This window comes from Myotis yumanensis, unplaced genomic scaffold, assembly GCF_028538775.1.
Source record: "Myotis yumanensis isolate MYYU_CA2020_CCGP unplaced genomic scaffold, mMyoYum1.0.hap1 SCAF_6, whole genome shotgun sequence".
Classification (NCBI taxonomy): Eukaryota; Metazoa; Chordata; class Mammalia; order Chiroptera; family Vespertilionidae; genus Myotis; species Myotis yumanensis.
In genome coordinates, this window is record NW_027223757.1 from 93436212 (window position 1) to 93458218 (window position 22007).

At 46.1% G+C, this 22007-nt stretch overlaps 1 protein-coding gene across 1 annotated transcript; it reads left to right on the forward strand.

Moving 5' to 3' along the window:
• The first annotated feature begins 3108 nt into the window (after positions 1–3108).
• LOC139012606 (DLA class II histocompatibility antigen, DR-1 beta chain-like) lies at positions 3109–19362 on the forward strand. The gene is made up of 6 exons (XM_070418758.1): positions 3109–3281; positions 8649–8918; positions 10762–11043; positions 11697–11807; positions 12242–12265; positions 12543–19362. The coding sequence occupies exons 1-6, from the start codon at positions 3182–3184 to the stop codon at positions 12554–12556; spliced, it is 801 nt and encodes a 266-aa protein (XP_070274859.1). The 5' UTR covers positions 3109–3181; the 3' UTR covers positions 12557–19362.
• The last annotated feature ends 2645 nt before the right edge of the window (positions 19363–22007 follow it).

Consider the following 22007-nt stretch of genomic DNA (forward strand, 5'->3'; position numbering starts at 1 on the left):
GCATTATCTGGGACCGCTGGGTTGAGAGGAACACATTATCTAGAGCCAACGAGGCAATTTAGAGTAATTGTGCTGTCCTGGTCTTGAGACCACTGAGTTGACAGGGAATCATTATCTGGAACCCTCAGGTCTTGGGAAAATTGTGCTGTCCTGGTTCCCAGGTACAGAGGAATGTGCTTTCTGAAACCAGTATGACCACAACCAATGGGGTATTCACATTACAATCAATAAGGTATTCAATCGAATGAGATGATTTATATAATTCAGAAAATCAAAATAACTTTTCTATTGTTAAGCCAAACAGCAGGGTTAGAGTTAAACTACAGTTTCTACCTGAGATGATTGCTACCATACTTCAAGAGGGAGAGAGATATTGATGTGAGAGAGAAATATTATATCTTGCCTCCTGTACACACAGGACCAGGGACTAAACCCAAAACCTCGGCATGTGACATGACAAGGAATCAAACTGGCCACCTTTCGGTGCACAGTACGATGCTCAACCACTGAACCACACCAGCCAGGGTGGTCCATTCCTTTAAAAAATAAATTGATATAATTTTTAAATTTTATTTCAAATTTGTATAAACACATTTTGATATGTTCTCTTTGACTATATCTCAGTGTATTCATATAGAATTGATTTGTTGGCCATTCTTTTTAATCCAAATCTTATCTGGACCTGAGCTTGGCTTCCCCAGATTGTCACACATCATGATTAGTGAGTTTTGAGTAAGTTACGATTGTCTGTTTGCTAAATTAAACGTGATATTCTCCTAGTTGCTTCTGTACACCTGCCCACAGCACTGAATTCCCACTGGGGTCGAGGGACAGAGTTTGTTCTCAAATCCAGGAATAGGAGTGACTTCTTCCCAACCTCGCCAAGGAATTCTGACTTTTCCACATTAACAGAAACATATTTTCCCAAAGTAAGTGAGACACACTTTCTGGTCTGATTTCAGAGGGTCTAATTGGCACTTAACATGCTGAAAAGCCTGAAATCCTGATGAGAACAGTAGGTTGGGTTTAGGAATTGGGGGCACTATTGCCTCTAAGAAGGGGAAGGTGTGTGCGGGAGCTCTGGGTGTGGTTACATAAGAGAAATACAAAGCTTGTCATTTCCAGAGAAGGGGACAATGGTGAGGCGGGCATCTTGTCCAGGAACTGGAATTGCTCCGCTGCAGCCGCCTCAGTTTATGGGAGATTCGGTCACTCACTGAGAGGAGTAGCTTGTGGGCGGCACATCTGTGAGTGAGGGAGGGGAGTGCTTTCCCTGGAGGAACAGTCCCTTCAGAAGGTGAATGCGAGGTGGTGGGTGCAGTGGCTGAGCGTGTGGGTCTGAACACTTCACTGGGCTCAACCTGGAGGGCACCTTTACTGCCTGTGTCCTTGCAAAGGTCCTTCAACCGCCATCACTCTATTCTCTCCAACTGTAGGGATGAAGGGCACTTAGCTCACCAAGATGATGTGAAAATTAAACAAAAATCTGATGCAAAGAAAGCCCCTGTATATCCTGGGTACAGAGTAAAATGCTCAAAATTGCTCAATAAATTTTACTCACTTTTATATGGAGGTATAATTGACATATGGCGTTATATTAGTTTCAGGTGTACAACGTAAAGTTTGGATATTTGTATATATTGGAAATGACACCACAGTAAGTCTGGGTAACATCTACACCACACGTAGTTACTAAACTTTTCTAGTGATGGGAACATTTAAGACAGTGGTTCCCAATGTGGGGCATACGCCTCACAGGGGGGTAATTTGATTTTTAAGGGGGGCAATTCGAGAATGAGTTATTAACAATGAGTGTTTTGCATTTCGTATGGTTCTGGGGGCCTCATATACAGTATATAAATATATATTGTGACATATTTTTGCATTTCAGTTCTCTATTATATGTTTTGAAACTTTATTTGCTATTTTTTCATATCACTTCATACTATTATTTTTTTAAACAATTTCTTAGTGATTTCTTCCTCAGTACTTCAACTGCCCTTTTGTTCTTTTATTTTTCTCCTTCATGGATGCCATGTTCTATGCCCTTTCTCTGAGTATATTCCAGTGGTGCTCTGAGCTCAGTGACAGCACCAGGGGATAAACCTGAAAAACCATTTCACTCAGGATGAATTATTGAATAACTTTCATTTTCCTTCAGTGAGTGACATTCCCCCCTGTAAAGAGTCACTGATTATATTCTCCAATCAGCAGCTACCACCCTGTCACATCATCAGTTACTAGGGGAACTGCCCCTGGAGGTGTCCACAGAATCACAGCCTTTACCAGTATTGAAACACCTGAAAGATCACAGTGGCATTAACTGTGAGAGGTTAAGTCATTTCCCCAAATCTGTAACACTAAGTTCAGGTACAACAGTGAAATAAGCCACTCAGTGAAAAACAAGTATCACATGATCTCACTCATATGTGGAATCTGACAAAATAAATAAACTGATGAACAAAATAGATCCAGAGACATAGAAGCACAGAACATTCTGTCAAACCTCAGAGGGAAGCAGGGGAGGGTGGGTAGAGATCAACCAAAGAACTTGTAAGTGTGTATGCATAACCCAGGGACACAGACAATAGGGTGGTGAGGGCGTGAGGTGGGGGTGGAGGCGGGGGAGGGTTAGAAGAGGTCAATGGGGCAAAGGGGGACATATGTAATTATGTAAGACTTTCAATAATAAAGACTTTTTAAAAAAATAGGACAAAATTGAAGGCCTCCTAACTTGCAATCACTTCCCTCACCCTCAGCTCCCAGCACACACACTCATCCATTTGCAGAACAGCTCTGTCTGCAGTGAGAGAGACCAAAGCTCCCCAAAGGCTCCAACTTGTGTGCTCATCACCGACAGCGCAGAGCTGCCTCACAATAGGGCCCAACAGTGTTTCTGACACAACCAGACCAAACCTTTAAGCACTAAATCAAAGCAATGCTTTTAATGCAGGAAATTTTAAATTTCAGAAGAGGACCTTCCTACTGAATCTCTGACCAGCAACAGATGATGCTGTTCATCTCTGATGCCGGTTGGTTCTCAGTACTGAGATGACCCAATCCAGGAACAAAGAAATGAGTGCCTCAGTTGGTATTTCTGGGGATGTGGGTGGAGAAGGGTCACAGTCCTCACTGAGTGAGACCCCCCTGCTCCCTGCCCCTGTCCTCTCTGAGCTCCAGCATGGTGTGTCTGCGGGTCCCCGGAGGCTCCTGGATGGCCGATCTGACTGTGGTGCTGATGGCACTGAGCCCTCCCCTGGCTCAGGCCAGAGACACTCCACGTAAGTGCACCTTGGGGGTGAGCTGTTGTGGGGGAGGAAGAAAGGGAATTAGCTTTGTCACTGTGTCCAGGCCATGTCCCTTAGAAAATGGTGGCATTTTCCTCAGTGGCCACCTGCCTTTATCATATGGATCCTGATTCTTTCCACCACAAAAGAGGCTGGTGCTCGCCACTACGAGTGTGCAAGGGGCTCCATGTATCTCAGCTGTTCTTCTCACCTCGCCTCCAGTAAACCTCCCCAGTCTCGTGTCCCCTTCCATCGGGGAAGGATTGAGAAATAATGATCTCAGACTGATTCCCACCCAGTGCTCCATTTATTGTATTGAGTTATCCCCAAAGGAAAGTTTCTCTGGCATTTTATGGGGAGTCAAAGGAATTAGAGGGTCTCTCTTTGAGGACCCTGTGTTCTGTCCTCAGCAGAATCTGTGATGTTGGTGCCTCTCTCTACTATGTGTAATGTATCAAGGGGCCTCCCCACCATCTCCTTTCCTTTCTCCCTGAGCCCCTTAAGAAAGAAAAAATTCAGAGCGATAATTGCTTTAAAAAAAAACCCCAGGGTTATGAGACAGAGAGCATGGATTCACCTGACGTCAGTTCAAGGGATTAAGGAGCTGTCTCTGAGGAAGTGACATGTAGAGACATTTGAGACCTCAATGATGAGAGAATCCACCCTGTGAAGATCTAGGGGACAAGTGTCCCAGGGAGAAGAAGAGGGAGAGGCCACAGTGTGGGAACATGTTTGCCATGTTGAAGGGGCAGGAAGAAGGCTAGCGAGGCTGCAGCAGGCGAGCAAGTTGGGGAGTGACACTGACATAGGAAGAGGCTGGGGAAAACGGGAGACAAATCATATTGAGCCCTGGCGGGCGGGTAAGAAGTTTGAATTTTATCTGAAGAGACATGTGAACTGCTGAGGGTTACAGGAGAGCCCACGTGTATTTATTAAAAAAATAATTCCAGCAACCAGGGGGGATTGGATGATTACAGGTGACTCTGAGGAGCATGGAAGAGCGTCCAGGTGACGGGCTTGGGCTTCAGTTAGTGTGTGCGGCAAAGGCAGCGGGAAAGGGGAAGTGAGCAGATCTGGGGGAGATATTTCCACTACTTGTTCATGAACTTGAGCCCAGGTGCATGAAATCCTGCACGGGTGGGGTCTCTAGGCCTGGATGGCAATCAGGGCCTATGAGAGCTGTGTGGCCCAGTCCCAATGGGGCTTGCTGGCTGCTGTACAGGGCCTGCTGGATCGGGGGAGGGATGAAGGAAGGAACCGCAGGAGGTTGGCTGGCCTTGGGATGTTGGCTGTGGGAGTGCACTGACCACCAGGAGGCAGCTCCTGCATGAGCATCTGCCCCTTGGTGGTCAGTGCGCATCAAAGTGACTGGTCGACCGGTCATTGCGGTCGTTCCAGTTGTTCAATCGTCATGGTCGCTTAGGCTTGTATATATGAGTGGTTAGGAATAAAGGTTTTGTGTAAGTTTGAAATGATTTTTTGACATTTGTGTGGAGCTGCTAAGAGGTCAGTTGAATACAGGAGCCTCGAGTTCAGGGCTGACCAGGGCAGGAGTTGTTTGTGTTTGTATCATTGACACATGTGCTGTGTTAAATTCCAGGGAAGTTGAAGAGAGAGAGAGAGAGAGAGAGAGAGAGAGAGAGAAAGTGAGAGAGGAAGTGAGAGAGGAAGTGAGAGAGAGAGAGAACAAGAAGATGCCAAGGGTTGAGCCCAGAGGACACTGAGAAGGGGGGCAGTGTGTTGAGGAAAACCAAGAGAAGGTGATGCAGGGCAGTGAGGGGAAGTAGATTTTTCCAGAAGGGAATGCCCAGGTGTGGTGAGAACTGCAAGGAGGCAGAGAAGTGAGGACATGCAGAGAAGTGAGCACTGGGTTTGGTGAATGTGGTGTTCGCAGTCAGTGCAGTTTATGAGTTGGAACCTGATTGAACTATTTGAACAGAGGGATGGGAGCTGAAGACATGAGGGATGATTACAAGTGCCTCTGAGCAGCGACTTCAGGGAGACTGTGCGCTGGGCTCAGAGAGTCAGCTGGACCTAAAGCATAAGAACAACGGAGCCTGAAGGGATGCTGGGGACTCGAGAACCAGAGATGCTCAGTCATCAGCAAGGAGCCACTGAAGTGACCTTGAAGGCAGAGGTGACTGGTTATGAAAGCCACCAATTCCACAGCCACTGTTTATTAGTGACCAGAATAGACAGTCACCCCCTGGGGATGAGGGTGGAATCGTCGACAAGACAAATCTGGTCCCTGTGGCATGGAGCAGCGTCACATGGGCAGTTACTGTGCACCAGGCCTCCATTTGAGTGTGTGACTCTCATAACCATCCTGTCTCACCTGCAGCAATTACAACTGTAATCACCCATGGAATCTGATTCAGTGAGTTTTAGCAACTTACCCAGAGTCACATGGTTAGTTGTAGAACCAGGTACATTGTCTAGGTCTCAGTATCTAGAAAGTCCTCTCCTCTACCTCACCATAGTCCTTTCATATTAGGTGCATGTATATCCTCTTATACACAGAGACCAATGTTTCTGTCCTTGTGTTCCAAATACCATTAAGTGATAAAGTTGATTAAAGACAATTGCCAAATATTGATAAAAACATTATTTTCTCTAGAAAGTTAAGGAATAGAAAGATCTCATGACCTTGCAATTTTAGGGGTTATAAGAATTAAAATAGCAAGTTATTTATTGATTGCTTATATGATCAGCACCAGAAAGAATCACTATTTAATTCCACACTTAACAATATGCTGTGAGGAATACAGTACTATTAAATCTATTTTAGAGATAAAGAACAAGGCCCATGGGGGTTACAATCTGACCCAGTGGGAGAGCCAATGTTCTAATTTAGGTTCCTCATTCTAGAGCCTGGGCTTCCACCCCCACTGTGAACAGGGGCTTGGTTGGGTCTGACTTGCTGTTGAGATTTCTGATGTTCCCACGTGCCAGCGTGTGTCTCAGGATTGGAGGCAGCAGGTGCAAGGGCTGCCAGTTCCAATATTTAGGAGGAATTTACATCCATTTTGTATTTACAACTTGAAAAGTTCCATATGGGCTCACACTATGTGCAGACTGTCATAGACACGTGAGGAACACAAGGGAGTTTAAGTGCCCTCCTCCCTCTCAGATTTGATCAGCAGGTGAGCTTGTGTTGCCAAAGGAAATACAGGATGCCCGATTTAAGCTGAATTTCAGAGAAACAACAATTATTTATCTGAAATTTGAATGTAACTGGGAGTCATATATATTTATTTGCTTTATCTTTAAGTTGGGCCCATGAGCACGGCCTGATAGTGCTCACCAAACAGGCTACAGTGAACAGCAACTCACACATGTTTATTTTTCAACTTTCTCATGTGTCAGGAAGGTGCTAGAGAATTTGTGAAAAGTAAGACAGACCGAGTCTGAGCAGAGTGCCCTCCCCTCTGCCATCACTTCTACGTGAAGGTCTCCATCTAAAGCTGGGACCTGCTCCTGTTTGTAATCTGTCGATGTGAGGGGGTCATCTCAGCTGCTCCCCTTCTGAGGAACCTGCCTATAGAAATGAGAGTCCACATCTAGCCAAGGCTGGTAACCTGATGCCTCCTGGTGTTACTGGGAGCAGGAGGCTGTTAGAAAGTAAATTAGTTGGAACTTTGAACAGGAATCAAATGGCCGTGGTTGTAGCTGCTCCTGTAGACAAGCAGTGGGCCAGTGGCCAGGAGATGAAGAAAGATTATGTGGAGGACAAATGATGACTTGGTGATTGGATGGCGAGGCAAAGAAACAGGTAGATCTTGGTCCTGAAAAAGTTTATTTTCCTGGAAAAGTAGTCTGCACTGGGACCAGATTCCTAAGGAATATAAATTCCATATAGATCAAGACTTTCCACAGACACAATATTGGCTAAATTTATATTGCGATTCCCAGCTGCTGCATAATCAACAGTGGCTTTTGCACCCAGACTTTTCAGATGATTAACCACCCCTTCCCCTGCTTCCCACCCCTGGGACGTCTGCAATATGTAAAGCCATGTCTGCTGTCACACGGGTGTTTCTCTGACAACTGGTGGGGATGCTGAGTGCAGCCCACTGTGTACAGAACACCCACCCCAACCTCACAGAATCATCTGGTCCAAAGGTCAATAGTGTTGAGGGTGAGAACACAGCTGGACACCGGCTGTTTCTGAAAATTCTAGACTCACACTTTATACACATGAGCGCCTTCCAATGCAGCTCTTCACAGTTTATTAAGAAAAAAAAAAACTAGACAGTTACACAAATTCACCAGTTTCTTGTTGAATCCATTCCATCAATTGAATTTTAAAACCTTCATTGTTACTATTGCCTTAATGTTTGTCAAAACATGATGAGTTGTGGTCACTCATCTCTGCTGACCTCCCGCGTCTCTCCTCCATGAGTCGTGCATCGTGGGGAGCCCCCTGTCCTCAGTCAGGACCTCACGTTTCTGCAGGGACTCTCTCCACACCAGCGATGGTGTCAGAGCTTCCATCCACCACCTGCTTTAACCACAGGTGTGTTCTGTTCTCTGTGCTTCCTGGGTTGGACATGCAGGAAAGAGAGGGTGCCCTATTGGGATTAGGGTGTAACCCCTGAACCTCCTCAGTGCTCTCCCTTACATGCAGCAGAAGCCCCCCTAACTCACCCCAGGCTCTCAGCACCCGCCTCCTCCAGGCTCCTGTCCCCTCCCTCCCACTGTCTGGGCTCAGAGCCTGTTCTCTGGTTTCCGGGGAGGAGCATAGGTTCTCTCAGGCTTTGCAGGTGGCATTGCCTTCACCTGAGATGTGCCTCCTCCCCCACATACAGCGACCTTCCCCCACATCCTGTCACTCAGAGGCCCTGGCCCCGCCCCTGATGGGACTTGGACCCTGTGGTCCCTGCTCCAGGCGCCCTTTCCTGCCATCTCCCTCCCGTGTGGATGCGCCTGTGGTTGGCTGTGATGGGCACTTTGGTGAATTGTAAGCTGCAGAGCGGAGGGCGATGCCTGGTTTCCTGCCTGGGTCCCTGGCAGCTAGGGCCTGGCAGGAGGTCCCCTGCCCAGGGGGTGACAGGAGGAGGCGGGTGTGGGGAAGGGAGAGGCTGGAGGTGAGGAGGGGGGTCGTCTAGGAGGAGGCGGTGATGGCACAAGTCCTCGCCCAGCCTGGAGCCCGGAGCCCCGCGGGGCAGCCCAGTGGGTGCCCAGTGGCTGAGGGTCCCAGGGGTCTCCCTACCCTGCGGCCTCCCTCCAGCCCCAGAGGAGGGGCCCCGGGCGCTGGCAGTGGGGGTGCCGGGTCCTGTGTCTCCACTGCCTGGGCGCCCCGCACTGGGCTGCGTTGCCATCTTCTCTCACCAGCGTGAGGGGTCCTTCCTGTCCCCGCAGCAAATTTCCTGATGCAGCGTAAACAAGAGTGTTATTTCTCCAACGGGACGGAGCGGGTGCAGTACCTGGCCAGAGACATCTACAACCGGGAGGAGATCGTGCGCTTCAACAGCGACGTGGGGGAGTACCGCGCGGTGACCGAGCTGGGGCGGTCTGCCGCCAAGAACTGGAACAGCCAGGAGGACTTCATGGAGCGGATGCGGGCCGGGGTGGACACGTACTGCAGACACAACTACAGGGTGTTTGAGGGATTCCTGGTGCCTCGGCAAAGTGAGCGCGGGGGCGGGGGCGGGGGTGGGGGGTGCTCACACAGGGCTGTGAAGAGCACCCCTGAGGCCTGCTGTGGTGACCCTGAGGTCCACTCCTGTGTAGGGGCGTTTACGGCAGTGCCTAGTCCTGGAGGGTTTGGGGAGCAGCGGGGAGGGAGGGGGGGAGGTGTGAGTTGTGAGGAGGGAGTCAGTCTGCCTTGGCCAACCCCTCCCACCCCCCCACCCTCACCCCCCCCACCCCCCCGACCCTGAGCCCTGGAATAGGGGTGCTGGGTGCACAAGCCTGTCCCTGAGCGGAGGGTCAGGCTGGGTGTGAGGGGCGGGGCCTCCGAGGCACCTCTGGCCTCTCTGAGCTCCTTTCAGGTCTCAGTGTCTTGTTCCCCCTCAGTGCCCTGTGTTTACAGAGGGGGTGAAGGTGAGCCAGGGTCTAATTGTAATTGTGTTACTTAACACACTGATGTCACATCCACACAGGCTGACAGCATTTAAGTCATTACATGTTAACTGTTTAGAGTTCTGACAATTTGCCTTACATTCTATTTTGTTAAATCTTTTTACATTACTGCCAAATCTCAGTTGAAAATTTGTTTTTTATTTTAGATTTATCCCTCTTTGATTTCTCAGGTTCTTGAACATTTTCCACGTACGTGTTGGCTAATGGTTGTTCCTGCTCTAGGAATGGCCTATTGTCCATCATCCCTGGGGTCCGGGCCTTTTTCTCAGTGATTTTCCAGGTTCTCTAGGCAGCAAGATGGACACTTTGCTAACATGGATTCAGGATTTTCTCCAGCTTTTGGCTTGTGTTTTCATTCTGTTTTATTACTTTCCATGTGAGGAATTTAAACATCTTTAAGGTAATGAAATGTACTGCAAAGTTGCTAGCAATGATTTACCATCAATCTTAAATCTACCCTTTTGGCCCCTCATTGTCCTCCTGCTCCTTCTCCTCCTCCACTTCCTCCTCCTCTAAATCTGTATTCATTGAGCCTGGCCTCAGGCAGGAAGCACACATGTTCATGAGTCCCAGCACCTGCCCTGAGCTCAAATGTCAGATTGAAAAGAGAGACAATTATAAAATGATAAGTTGACTTCTTTTGAGAAGGAGCGGGTTGCTCAGTGCGTGTCACTGTGAGTGTTATAATGAGTGCTGCCCTGCTCCTCCCTCTCCCTCAGGACTCAGCCCCTGGAGCTAGGGAATCTCCTGCCTTTCCTGCTTCCAGGGGAACCATCTCTGTGTTCTCAGATGTGATCGCATTCCCAGGACTTCACACCCTGAGTCCCCATCTCCCCAAGTTGTTCCCCAGCTTCTCACCATGACTTTCCTTATGTTCTCTCTCCATATGTGATAAACAGCTGACATACAGTGACGGCTGCGTTCCAGCCGCTGTTGTACATGTTTCAGGCCCATTGGTCCTCATATGTCCTTAAGCGGTGAGTTAGTATTATCACCCCCTTTGCAGGTGAGGAGCTGAGCAGAGAGGATCTCCCAGGATCACCCAGTAAGAGGCACAGCCTGGATGTGACCAGGCAGCCCTTCTCCAGAAATCACACTGGAACTCACACATTCTGTGCCTCGCAAAGATTTGTAAACACTTCAATTCAACAATGAGTAACTGTTTCAAGACATGAAAAATCCCCCAAATTTCCTCAATGTCTGTCAAATCCAGTGGCCTGGGCTATAAGTGGAGATTCAATGCCCAGGGCACTACCTCCTTCGGGGCCACAGGGCGGAAGGAGAGGGGCCTGCCTGGGCCTGGAGCCTGGGACTGGAGAGGAGGCCGAAAGGGAGCCACCAAGGGGCCTGCCTGTCTTGCTCAGATCTCCATCCGCCTTCTCTGTCCCAGCTGAGCCCACAGTGACCGTGTATCCTGCAAAGACCCTGCGCCTGCAGCACCACAGCCTCCTGGTCTGCTCCGTGAACGGCTTCTATCCGGGCCACATTGAGGTCCGCTGGCTGCGCAACGGCCAGGAAGAGGAGGCCGGGGTGGTGTCCACGGGCCTGATCCGGAACGGGGACTGGACCTTCCAGACCCTGGTGATGCTGGAGACAGTTCCCCGGAGCGGGGAGGTCTACACCTGCCAAGTGCAGCACCCCAGCAGCACCAGCCCTGTCACCGTGGAATGGAGTGAGACGCCCTCTGACCTCACACGCCTCCCCAACAGGGGCCTTTGCTTGTCTCTGAGGGTCAGGGTCCCCTCTCCCCACATCCCGTTTTCCTTTGCTCGTGTCTCTCCTTCAGCACAGGCTACAGGAGAGCCCTGTGATCGCTTCTGTGGACACCCATAGCCCTGGGAGGCCGCCATGCCTGCCCTGCTTTGAATTCATCACACTCTCCCCTCATGGTGCCCCTTGGCCCTGGGCACCATCCCCTGTGGGCTGGGCGGGCGCTTCTGCCTGCGCTGAGCTGCCCACTGTGATCTGGGAAGAGGAGCGTCCTCCACAGCCTGGGGACCTTCCTGTCCTGGGAGAGCCCCGTCTACTCTGCTGTCTGCGGCTCTGTCACCCGGGCCAAGTCCTGGAGGTCACCAGCCTTGGGCACCACAGCCTCAGAGGCCGAAACAGTGGCCTTGGGTCGGGTGTGAGGGGACCTGAGGCCAGTGCCTGGGCCTTGTACCTGCTCAGTGTGACCTCAGTCTCTTTTGTGGAAATGGCTATTGTTCTGCTTCTTCTAAGGCACCTCCCTCCTCCCACCCCCACCCTCCCAAGCTCTCAATCCCAGGGTCTCCATTAGAGAAGTTGGTTTGGGCTAAAACCCACTGAAACTGGCTTCTCTCTCAGGGGCCCAGTCTGGATCCGCACAGAGCAAGGTGCTGAGTGGAGCCGGGGGCTTCGTGCTGGGGCTGCTCTTCCTCGGGGCGGGGCTGCTCATCTACTTCAGGGCTCAGAAAGGTAAGGGGTCTGCTGGCCACCGAGGCCCCGAGATGGTGGGGAGAACTGGGGCTTTGAGGAGGGAGCTCTGGGCATGGCAGAAGCCTCTCTTTCCCTGTCGGTCTCACGTTCCCTGGAAATGCAGAAATAACCAGCTCCCGGTTCTCAGGGTGAAGACATGAGGAGTCATGGCTGTGGGGTTAGAGAGGGGTTAACACGCACGGGGATTTGGGGGCCGATCCTGGGGCACATGGAGGAGCAGGCCCTGCGGTCACTAATGACACTGGATGTGACAGCTTCGGGTCCACTGCTCTCAGCTTCTGCTCTGGTCTCTGCTCTGGTGTCAGCGGGTGGGGGTGCTGCTGCAGAAGCTCAGGTGGCCTGGGCGGGGACCCTGTGTTTGGGGACACACTTACCTTCAAATCTTTTAATTAGCATCTTCCTTCTCTTCCCAGGACACTCTGGCCTTCAGCCCACAGGTAACGCTCTTTAATCCTCTCTCAGGGACACATTGGGTTTCCCTAGAACAGAAGGTGCAGGGGACGAGCCAGGGAACAGATAGCGGGGAGCCTGGGTGTGGCTCTGGCGGCCGCTTACACTGCAGCGTCTCCTCCCGCCTGGTGAGAGGCAGCTCTAAAGCAGCTTTGGCTCCTGTGGCCTCAGAGCTTTTCTTCTCACTTGGGAGCCACAGCAGGAGGCCTGGGAGGGCAGCGCCCCTGCTGGCTGGGCCTGGGAGCAGCGCTCTCCTGTCTGCAGGACTCCTGAGCTGAGGTGGCCATGGCGACAGGGGCAGGAGAGAACCTTCTGTCCAGCCCCTTCACCGCCTGAAGAGGTTTCCTGCTGGGCTCTTACTCCACAAGGAGAGCCACCTCGGGCTCTGGCTGGGTCCTGGATCCTGACCCCCAAGCAGCTCCTCCCTGCTGGTTCCTCCTCCCCCTGGACCTGGAGGCCCCAGTGCTGACTGCAGAACCTTAGCTCCATCCCTCCCTGTCCCTGTGTGTTTAACCCTCGCTGTCTGCTGAGCACCTTAGCTCACATCTGTCCACATTTCTTTGTAAAAATTTTCTTCAATTAAATATGGAGTGAAATCATCTGCCTCACAGGCTTCAAGGGCAGGAAGTATGAAGAAGAGGTTTCCTTGTTCCCTTCCTGTTTTTCATGGTTCCTGAACCAGGAGAGAGCCTGACATGGACCTGAACACGGTAGTCTCCTATGTCGGTGTTTCTCTAAGACAAGCATACAAGTTCCCTTTCCCCTGAGATACAGAGGGGACAGCAAGTATAATAAACGCAGGCTAGCCCTGCTGGTGTGGTCAGTGGTTGAGTGTCAACCTATGAACCAGGAGGTCACCATTCAATTCCAGGTCAGTGTGCATGCCTGGGTTTCTGGTTCAATCCCCAGTGGGGGATGTGCACATGGCAGCTGATCAATGATTCTCTCTCATCATTGATGTTTCTATCTCCCTCTCCCACTCCTTTCCTCTCTGAAATCAATAAAAAATATTTCTTTTTTAAATAAGAGAAAAGCAGACCACTTCTAAGGATATGATGTCTTCACTGTTTCTCTAATCATGTTCTTTTTCTCTAATTTTTTAAAAGAAAATGTCTAAACCCGGTGCCTCTTGAAGTCCCCTGTATGTGACTAATGGTGGATTCTATACCTCAGTCTTTTTGTGTCTCAGATAAAATGCCTGCTGTGCTGACTCTGCCTTGAGATGCACCTTCCCCATGAGCAGGTCCCGGAGGCCATCAGGACAGAGCTGCAACTCTAGTGGGAAAGGTGCGCTTCTGAGGCCTCCAGCTTGTGTGGGAAACTCATTGTCTGTCACAGGAAACCCTGTGTGGACCTGATCTGAGCATCAACCAGGGCCCCTGCTGGGCACCCAGGGGAATGTGTGGCTCCCTGATGTGCCACCAGCATGTGATCCTCTGTCCTGGAGGGAACATGAGAGACTCCTGTGGGGTGGCCTCCCAATGCCTGTGAGCACGGAGCAGCAGAGTTTTATGCAGCGTTTTATTTAATAAGACAGAGGAGGAGAAAGGACATGTAGATAAACCTGTTCATTTCATCTGCCTATTTATTTTCTACCTACCAGTCATCTATTTATAGAAACATGGGATGGATTTTTAAGTGGTTGTCTACAGGGAAAAATGAGGGCATAGGTTGAAGGAATCTGTACTTTTCTGAATATACATCTTCCTTAATAGTTTTAACTTGAGGAACATTCAGATATTTTATGTAATAATTTAAATCAAAAGTTTTAAAAGGCAATACATAACAACAACAAAAACAACAAGCTATAGCAATAGAAACAAACTGACAAGAAGTAGATGATGGGAAACATATAAATCAGTAAATCAATCAAGGGTTCCTACTCCAAGACGACAGTGCAGGAAAGGCCTGAGCTCAGCTCCTCTCATTTCACATTAAATTCCCACCTGCAGACAGAGCAGCTCCCCCTGGTGAGGAAAGGAGGGCTGACTGAACAACTTCTGCTGGAGCAACAAGAGAGAAACCCCATAGACACAGGTGGGAGAGACAGAGACACGGCACCATGGCAACCCCACCCCAGCACTGACCTGCAGTGGGCAGGGGTCCCTGAGGGTGTATGTGCAGACTTGCCCACTCTGGGTAAAGTGAAAAACAGTGGCTGAAAGGGCACCTAGACTATAAGGGGGGAAACCCATTTACTAACCGAGAACATTTGCAAGTGGGAGGGGAACTACAGGAACCCTCGCTGGTGTCAGGAGCACTGGACCCAGCCAGGCATTCATTGACACTCTCCCTCCCCCTTGGTCTCACGGGCAGGACATAAGTCAGGTGCTTCTGCCAGCCTTGGTGGTCAGGGTGCACACGCGGCCTAGGCCCCAGGCCCCAGGCCTATGCCAGCTCTGTGGCTTGTCCCTAGGACTTCGACTCCCACTGCAGCTCCGGCTCAGGGCCCTTTACCCCCAGGGCACCCATGGCCCATTCCCACTATAGCTCCAGCTTGCCTGCTAAAGACACCTGGCTCACACAGTCTACAGAGGAGAGGCTCCTAAACAAGTCTCTCCTTCAAGACTAGGAGAGGTCATTGTTTCACCTAATTCATAGACACAAACACAGAGAGAAAGAGAGAGACAGCCACAATGAGGAGACAGAGAAATATATTCCAATAAGGGATAAGGAAACATAAATAAATAAGAACTACTAGTAAATGAAACAGACATAAACAATTTACCCGATAAAAAGTTAAAAGTAAACACTGGTTATGAGTATGCGCAATGAACTCGGGAGAAGGATAGATGAATTCAGTGAGAACCTCAACAGAGACATAGAAAAATATGTAAAACAACCAATCAGAACTGAGGAATACAATCATTGAAATGAAAACAAAAATAATCTGGAGGGAATCAATAGCAGATTAGTTGAGGCAGGAGAATGAATCAGCAAGCTGAAAGACAAGGTAGTAAAAGTAAATAAGAACAGCAAAAAGAAAAAAAAATAATATTATCAAAAATGAGGATAGTTTAAGGGTCCTGTGGGGCAACATCAAATGTGCCAACATTTGAATCATTGGAGTCCCAGAAGGAGAAGACAGAGAAAGGGATGTAAAACCTACTTAAAGGGATAATGATTGCAAACTTCCCCAATCTGGTGAGGAAAACAGACATCCAATTCCAGAAAGCACAGAGACTTCCGAACAAAATGAACCCAAAGAGGCCCATATCAAGACACATCATATTTAAAATGCCAAAAGTTAAAGAATCTTAATAGCAACAAGAGAAAAGGCAGCTAGTTATGTATACAAGATCCTTCATAAGACCATCAGCTGATATTTTAGCAAATACGGTAATGGCACAAAATATTCAAAGTGATGAAAAGCGGAAACCTACAACCAAGTATACTCTATCCAGAGAAGTTAGCATTCAGAATTAAAGTGTGATAAAGAGTTTCCCAGATAATCAAATGATAAAAGAGTTCTCACCACTAATGAGCATTAAAAGAAAAGTTAAGGAACCTTCTTTAAATTGAAAATACCAAAACTAAAAACAAGAAAATATTGGAAAGAAAAAATTTGCACTGATAAAGGCAAACAGTTGTAGGTGTAGCAGATCAACCAATTATAGAGCTAGAAGAAGATTAATATACAAAAGTGGTAAAAGCATGTGTAACACAGTAATACATTAAGGCAATGGTCAGCAAACTACGGCTTGCAAGCCGCATGTGGCTCTTTGGCCGCTTGAGTGTGGCTCTTCCACAAAATACCATGTGCGGGCTTGCACATACAGTGTGATTGAAACTTCATGGCCCATTCACAGAAGTCGGTTTTCAGCCTGGGGGAGTCTATTTTGAAGAAGTACTGTTGATATTTGGCTCTGTTGACTAATGAGCTTGCCGACCACTGCATTAAGGAATACACACACAGGAGAAGATGTAAAATATGATGTCAAATACATAAACATGACAGTGAGTAAAAAATGTAGTTTTAGAAAGCATTTGAGCTTAAGCAACAATCAACTTAAAAAACATTGCCATAAACATAGCTTGCTATATATGAATCTTATGGCAACCCAAAACCAAATCTATAATACATACAGTTAAAAATGAAGAAAGAGAACCCAAACAATACACTAAGAGGTCATCAATGTACAAGAAAAGAGAGCAAGAGCCATAACCGGTTTGGGTCAGTGGGTAGAGGGTTATCCTGTGCACTGAAGGGTCCCGGGTTCAATTCCAGTCAAGGGCGACCGCAGTTGCAGGCTCCTCCATGGCCTAAGATCTGGTCAGGCTCGTGCAGGATGCAACCAATCAATATGTTTCTCTAACATCAATTTTTTCTCTGTCTTTCCCTCTCTCTGAAAATCAATGGGAAAATATCCTTGAGTGAGGATTTTTAAAAAAGAAAAGAGAAGAAGAAAGTAAGAAAAGAACTACAAAAGCAACCAGAAAACAATTAATAAAATGGCAATAAGTAGACACCTATCAATAATTACTTTAAGTGCAAATGGACTAAATATTACAATCAAAAGACAGGATGATTGGATGAATTCAAAAACAAGACTTGTACATATGCTGCCTATAAGAAACTCATTCATTTCAAAAGACAGATACCGACAAAAAGTGAACAGATGGAAATAGGTATTTCATACAAATGAAAATGAAAATGAAAACTGCTGTAGCAATAGTTATGTCAAACAAAATAGACTTTAAAACAAAGACTATAATAAGAGACAATAAAGGGCATTACATAATGATAAATGGATCAGTCTAACAAAGAACATAACATTTGTAAACATCTATGCATTAAACATTAAGAACACCTAAATATTTAAAGCAAATATTAATAACATAAAGGTAGAATTGACTGTAACATAATAATAGCAGGGAACTTTAACACCCCACTTACATTAATGGATAAATTATTCAGACAGAAAATCAATGAGGAAACAATGGTCTTAAATGACACATTAGAATAGATACACTGAACAGATACAGAACGTTCCAGTTAGAATCAGAATAATGCACTTTATTTTCAAGTACATGTGGACCATTTGTCTAGAATAGACCACATGCTAGTCAACGAAAAAGTCTCAGTAAATTTTATAAAAATTAAAATCATATCAAGAATCTTCTCCAATCACAATAGTATGAAACTAGAAATAAGACATAAGAAGAAAATTGGGGAAAAAAAAACACATGGAGACTAAACAACATGGAACTACACAAATAATACATTAATAAAGAAATCAAGGAGTAAATAAAAAATATATATTGAGACAAATGAGAAAGAAAACACAACAATCCCAAATCCTTGGGACAGGGCAAAAGCAGTTCTAAGGGGAACATTCAAAGCAATAGGCCTACCTCAACAAACAAGAAAGAATTCAAGCAAACAATCTAAACTTACACCTAAAGTAAATAGAAAAAGAAAAACAAACAAAGCCCAAAGTGAGTACAAGGAATGAAATAATAAAGATCAGAGCAGAAATAAATAAAATAGAGACTAAAAGAAAAATAGAAAATATCAATGAAACTAGGAGCTGGTTCTTTGAAAAGATAAACAAATTAGATAAAACTTTAGACAGACTCATTAAGAAAAAAAGAGAGAAGACCTAAATAAATAAAATGAGAAACAAAAAATGGAAAGTGACAAGCAACACCACAGAAATACAAAAGATTATAAGAAAACTAGAGGCCCAGTGCACGAAGTTAGTGCATGGATAGGGGCCCTAGTGGCTGCCAGCTGCCAGCCAGGGCCTTCCTTCATTCCGCTCAACCCCCTCGTGGTCAGCGCATGTCATAGCAAGCGATCCAACTCCTGGTCGGTCACACTCCCAAGAGGACAGTTTGCTTTTATATATATAGATACTAAGAACAATTACATGCCATCAATTATACAACCTAGGAGAAATGAATAAATTCTTAAAACCATATAATCTTCCAACAATGAATCAGGAAGAAACATAAAATTTGAACAGACTGATCACTAGAGTCAAAATTGAATCAAAAAAGAAAAATTCCCAATAAACAAAAATCTAGGGCCACATGGCTTCACACCTCAATTCTACCAAGCATTCAAAGAAGAATTGATATTTATCATTCTCAAACTATTCCCAAAAATTGAAGAGAGGGGAAAGTATCTAAATTTATTTTATGAGGAGAGCATATCGAAACCAGACAAAGACCCTGCCAAAGAAAGAGGAGGAGGAGGAGGGAAGGAGGTGGAGGAGGAAGAGAAGACAAAGAAGAGGAGGAAGAAGAAGGAGGAAAAGGAGGAAGAGGAGGAAGAAGAGAAGGAGAAAGAGAAGTATAAAATGACTGGCCCATAACCCAGATGAACATAGATGCAAAAATCCTTAACAAAATTAAAAATATCATACAGCATGTTCAAGTGGGATTTATTCCTGGAATGCAAGCTTGGGTCTATCTCCACAAATCAATTAACATGATACATCACATAAACAAAACGAAGTATTAAAAAATCATATGACTATATCAATAGATGTAGGAAAAGCATTTGACAAAATCTAGCATCTATTTATTTAAAAAACTTTCAGCAAGGTGGGCATACAGGAAACATACCTCAACATAATCAAGTCCATACATGAGAAACCCACAGCTAAAAACATACTCCATGGTGAAAAGATGAAAGCTTTTTCTCCAAGATCAAGAACAAGACAAGAATGCCCACACTCAGCACTCTTATTCAACATAATAGGGTAAGTCCTAACCACAGCAATCAGACAAAAACAAGAAAAAGAAATAAGAAAGAAAGAAGTAAAAATTGTCATTACTTGCAGGTGACATAATACTACATCTAGAGAACTCTAAAGAAACGACCAAAAAAAACAACTATTAGAACTAATAGTGAATTCAGTAAAGTTGCAGGATACAAGATTAATATTCAGAAACCTGATGTTTATGTCTTATATAATAAAGAGGTAATATGCAAATTAACCCTCATGCCCTCACAGGATGGCTGCCTGTGACCAGGCTGGCAGGGGGGTTAGTGAGGGACGACCAAATGACTGAACAGAAGGCTGTGTGGTGTGACCAGACCGGTGGGGGGGCTGTGCTGAGTGACCATGCTGGCAAGGGGGCAGTTGGGAACAACAAGGCCAGCAGGGGGGAGGCAATTGGGGGCAACCTGTCTGGCAGAGGGGGGCAGTTAGGGGTTACCAGGCCAGCACAGGGGGCAGTTATGGGCTATCATGCCAGCACGAACAGGCAGTGAGAGTTGATCAGGCTGGCAGAGGGGGGCAGCTAGGGGCAACCAGGCAGGCAGGCAGGTGAGCAATTAGGAGCCAATGGTCCAGGATTGTGAGACGGATGTCCGGATTAGAGAGGGTGCAGGCTGGTTGAGGGGACTCCATCCCGTGCACAAATTTCGTGCACAGAGCCCCTAGTAGACAAATAACAAACTATCAGAAAGAGAAATTAAGAAAACAATCCCACTTATAACTGCATCAAAAAGAAGAAAATACTTAGGAATAAATTTAACCAAGGAAGCCCTGGCTGGTGTAGCTCAGTTGGTTTAGCTTCATCCCATGAACTGAGAGGTCACTGTTCTATACCTGGTCAGGGCACATGCCAGGGTTGTGGGATGTGAGATCGATATCCAGTAGGGGATCTGCAGGAGGCAGCTGACCAATGGGTCCTCTCATCAATGTTTCTCTCTCCCTCTCCCTTCCTCTCTCTTTCTAAAAAAAAATTAATAAACATATTTTTTTAAATGCTAACCAAGGAAGAAAAAGTCTTATATTGGGAAAACTATAAAACATTGATCTAAGCCAGTGGTCAGCAAACTCATTAGTCAGTAGAGCCAAATATCAACAGTACTTCTTCAAAATAGACTCCCCCAGGCCAAAAACTGACTTCTGTGCATAGGCCACGAAGTTTCAATCTCACTGTACGTGTGCCCGCACGTGGTATTTTGTGGAAGAGCCACACTCAAGGGGCCAAAGAGCCGCATGTGGCTCGAGAGCTGCAGTTTGCCAACCACAGATCTAAGCAATTGAACAAGACACAAATAAATTGAAGGATATACCATGTTCCTATATAAGAAGAATTAACATCATTAAAGTATCCATACTATCCAACGCAATCTACAGACTTAATGCAATCCCTATTAAAATACCAATGGCATTTTCACAGAACTAGAACAAACAATCCTAAAATTTATATGGATCTACAAGAGATCACAAATAGCCAAAGAAATCTTGAGAAAGATGAACAAAGTTGGAAGTATCACACTCCCTGATTTCAAATATACTACAGAGTTATAGGAATCAAACAGTAGGGTACTGACACAAAAACAGACACACAGGTCAATGGAACAGAGTGGAGAGCCAAGAAATAAACCCACTGTTATCAGGTCAATTAATCTCCAATAAAGAATGCAAGAACATACAATGTGATAAAGGTAGTCTCTTCAATAAATGGTGTTGAGAAAGCTAGACACATACATACAAAAAAGATTAAACTAGATCACTTTCTGACACCTTATACAAACATGAACTCAAAATAAATTAAATACTTAAATGTAAGACCTGCCAGTATAAAACTCCTACAAGAAAACATAGATTCTTTGACATTGATCAGAGCAGTATTTTGTTGGCTATGTCTCCTTGGGCAGAGAGAAGAAAAGGAAAAAAGGGGGGTTGGAGGGACTTGCCGTGGGCAGTGGCTCAGTTGGTTGGAGCATCATGCCTTACACCCAAAGTCTGTGGTTTCCATCCTTGGTCAGGGCCCCTGGTTGGGGCACATACAGGAGCCAACCTATCGATGTTTCCTTTCTCTCTCTCTCCCTCCCCGCTTCCTAACTCTCTAAAATCAATAAGCATGTCCTTGAGTGAGGATTAAAAAAAAAGAAAGGGAGCTGGGCTGGTGAGGCTCTGTGGTTAAGTGTCAACCTATGAACCAGGAGGTCATGGTTCAATTCTAGGCCAGGGCACAAACACGAATTGTGGGCTCAATCCTCAATGCCTAGGTTTGGGGCTCCATCCCCAGTAGGGGGCATGTAGGAGACATCAGATCAATGTTCTCTCTCATCATTGATGTTTCTATCTCTCTTCCTTCTTTGAAATCAATAATAATATTTTTTTAAAAAGGGCTCCATCAAAAAAATACCAATAAAATAAAAAAATAAAATAAAATAGGGACTCCATCAAACTGAAAAGCTTTTGCACATTGAAGGAAACCATCAATAAGATGAAAATGCAACCTGAGGAATGGGAGATTATTTGCAAATGATTCCTCCAATAAGGGGTTAATATATGAAATATGTAAAGAATTTATACAACCCAACATGAAAAAGACAACCAATCCAATTTAAAAATGGGCTGAAGACCTGAATGGACATTTTTTTAAAGAGGACATACAGATGGCCAACAGGTTCATGAAAAGATGCTCAACGTCACTAGTTACCAGGGAAATGCAAATCAAAACCACAATGAGACCACCTCACACCTGTCAGAATGGCTGTTATAAAATAATAACAACAACAACAAGTGTGGGAGAGGTTGTAGAGAAAAGGAACCCTCGTGCACTGTTGGTGGGAATGCAAATTGGTGCAGCCACTAGGGAAATTAGTGTAAAGGTTCCTCAAAAAATTAAAGTGAAACTATCATACAACTTGGCAATTCTACTGGGTATTTATGGAAAGAAAAGGAAAACACTAATGTGAAAAGATGTATCCATTACATGTTCATTGCAGCACTATTTACAAAAGCCAAGATA

Bases quoted from the DNA above. Each gene is read 5' to 3' on its own strand.
- LOC139012606 (XM_070418758.1), top strand. From the start codon at position 3,182: ATGGTGTGTCTGCGGGTCCCCGGAGGCTCCTGGATGGCCGATCTGACT. The intron at 3,282-8,648 runs GTAAGTGCACCT...CTGTCCCCGCAG, and splicing joins TCAGGCCAGAGACACTCCAC to CAAATTTCCTGATGCAGCGT. The intron at 11,044-11,696 runs GTGAGACGCCCT...CTTCTCTCTCAG, and splicing joins CCCTGTCACCGTGGAATGGA to GGGCCCAGTCTGGATCCGCA.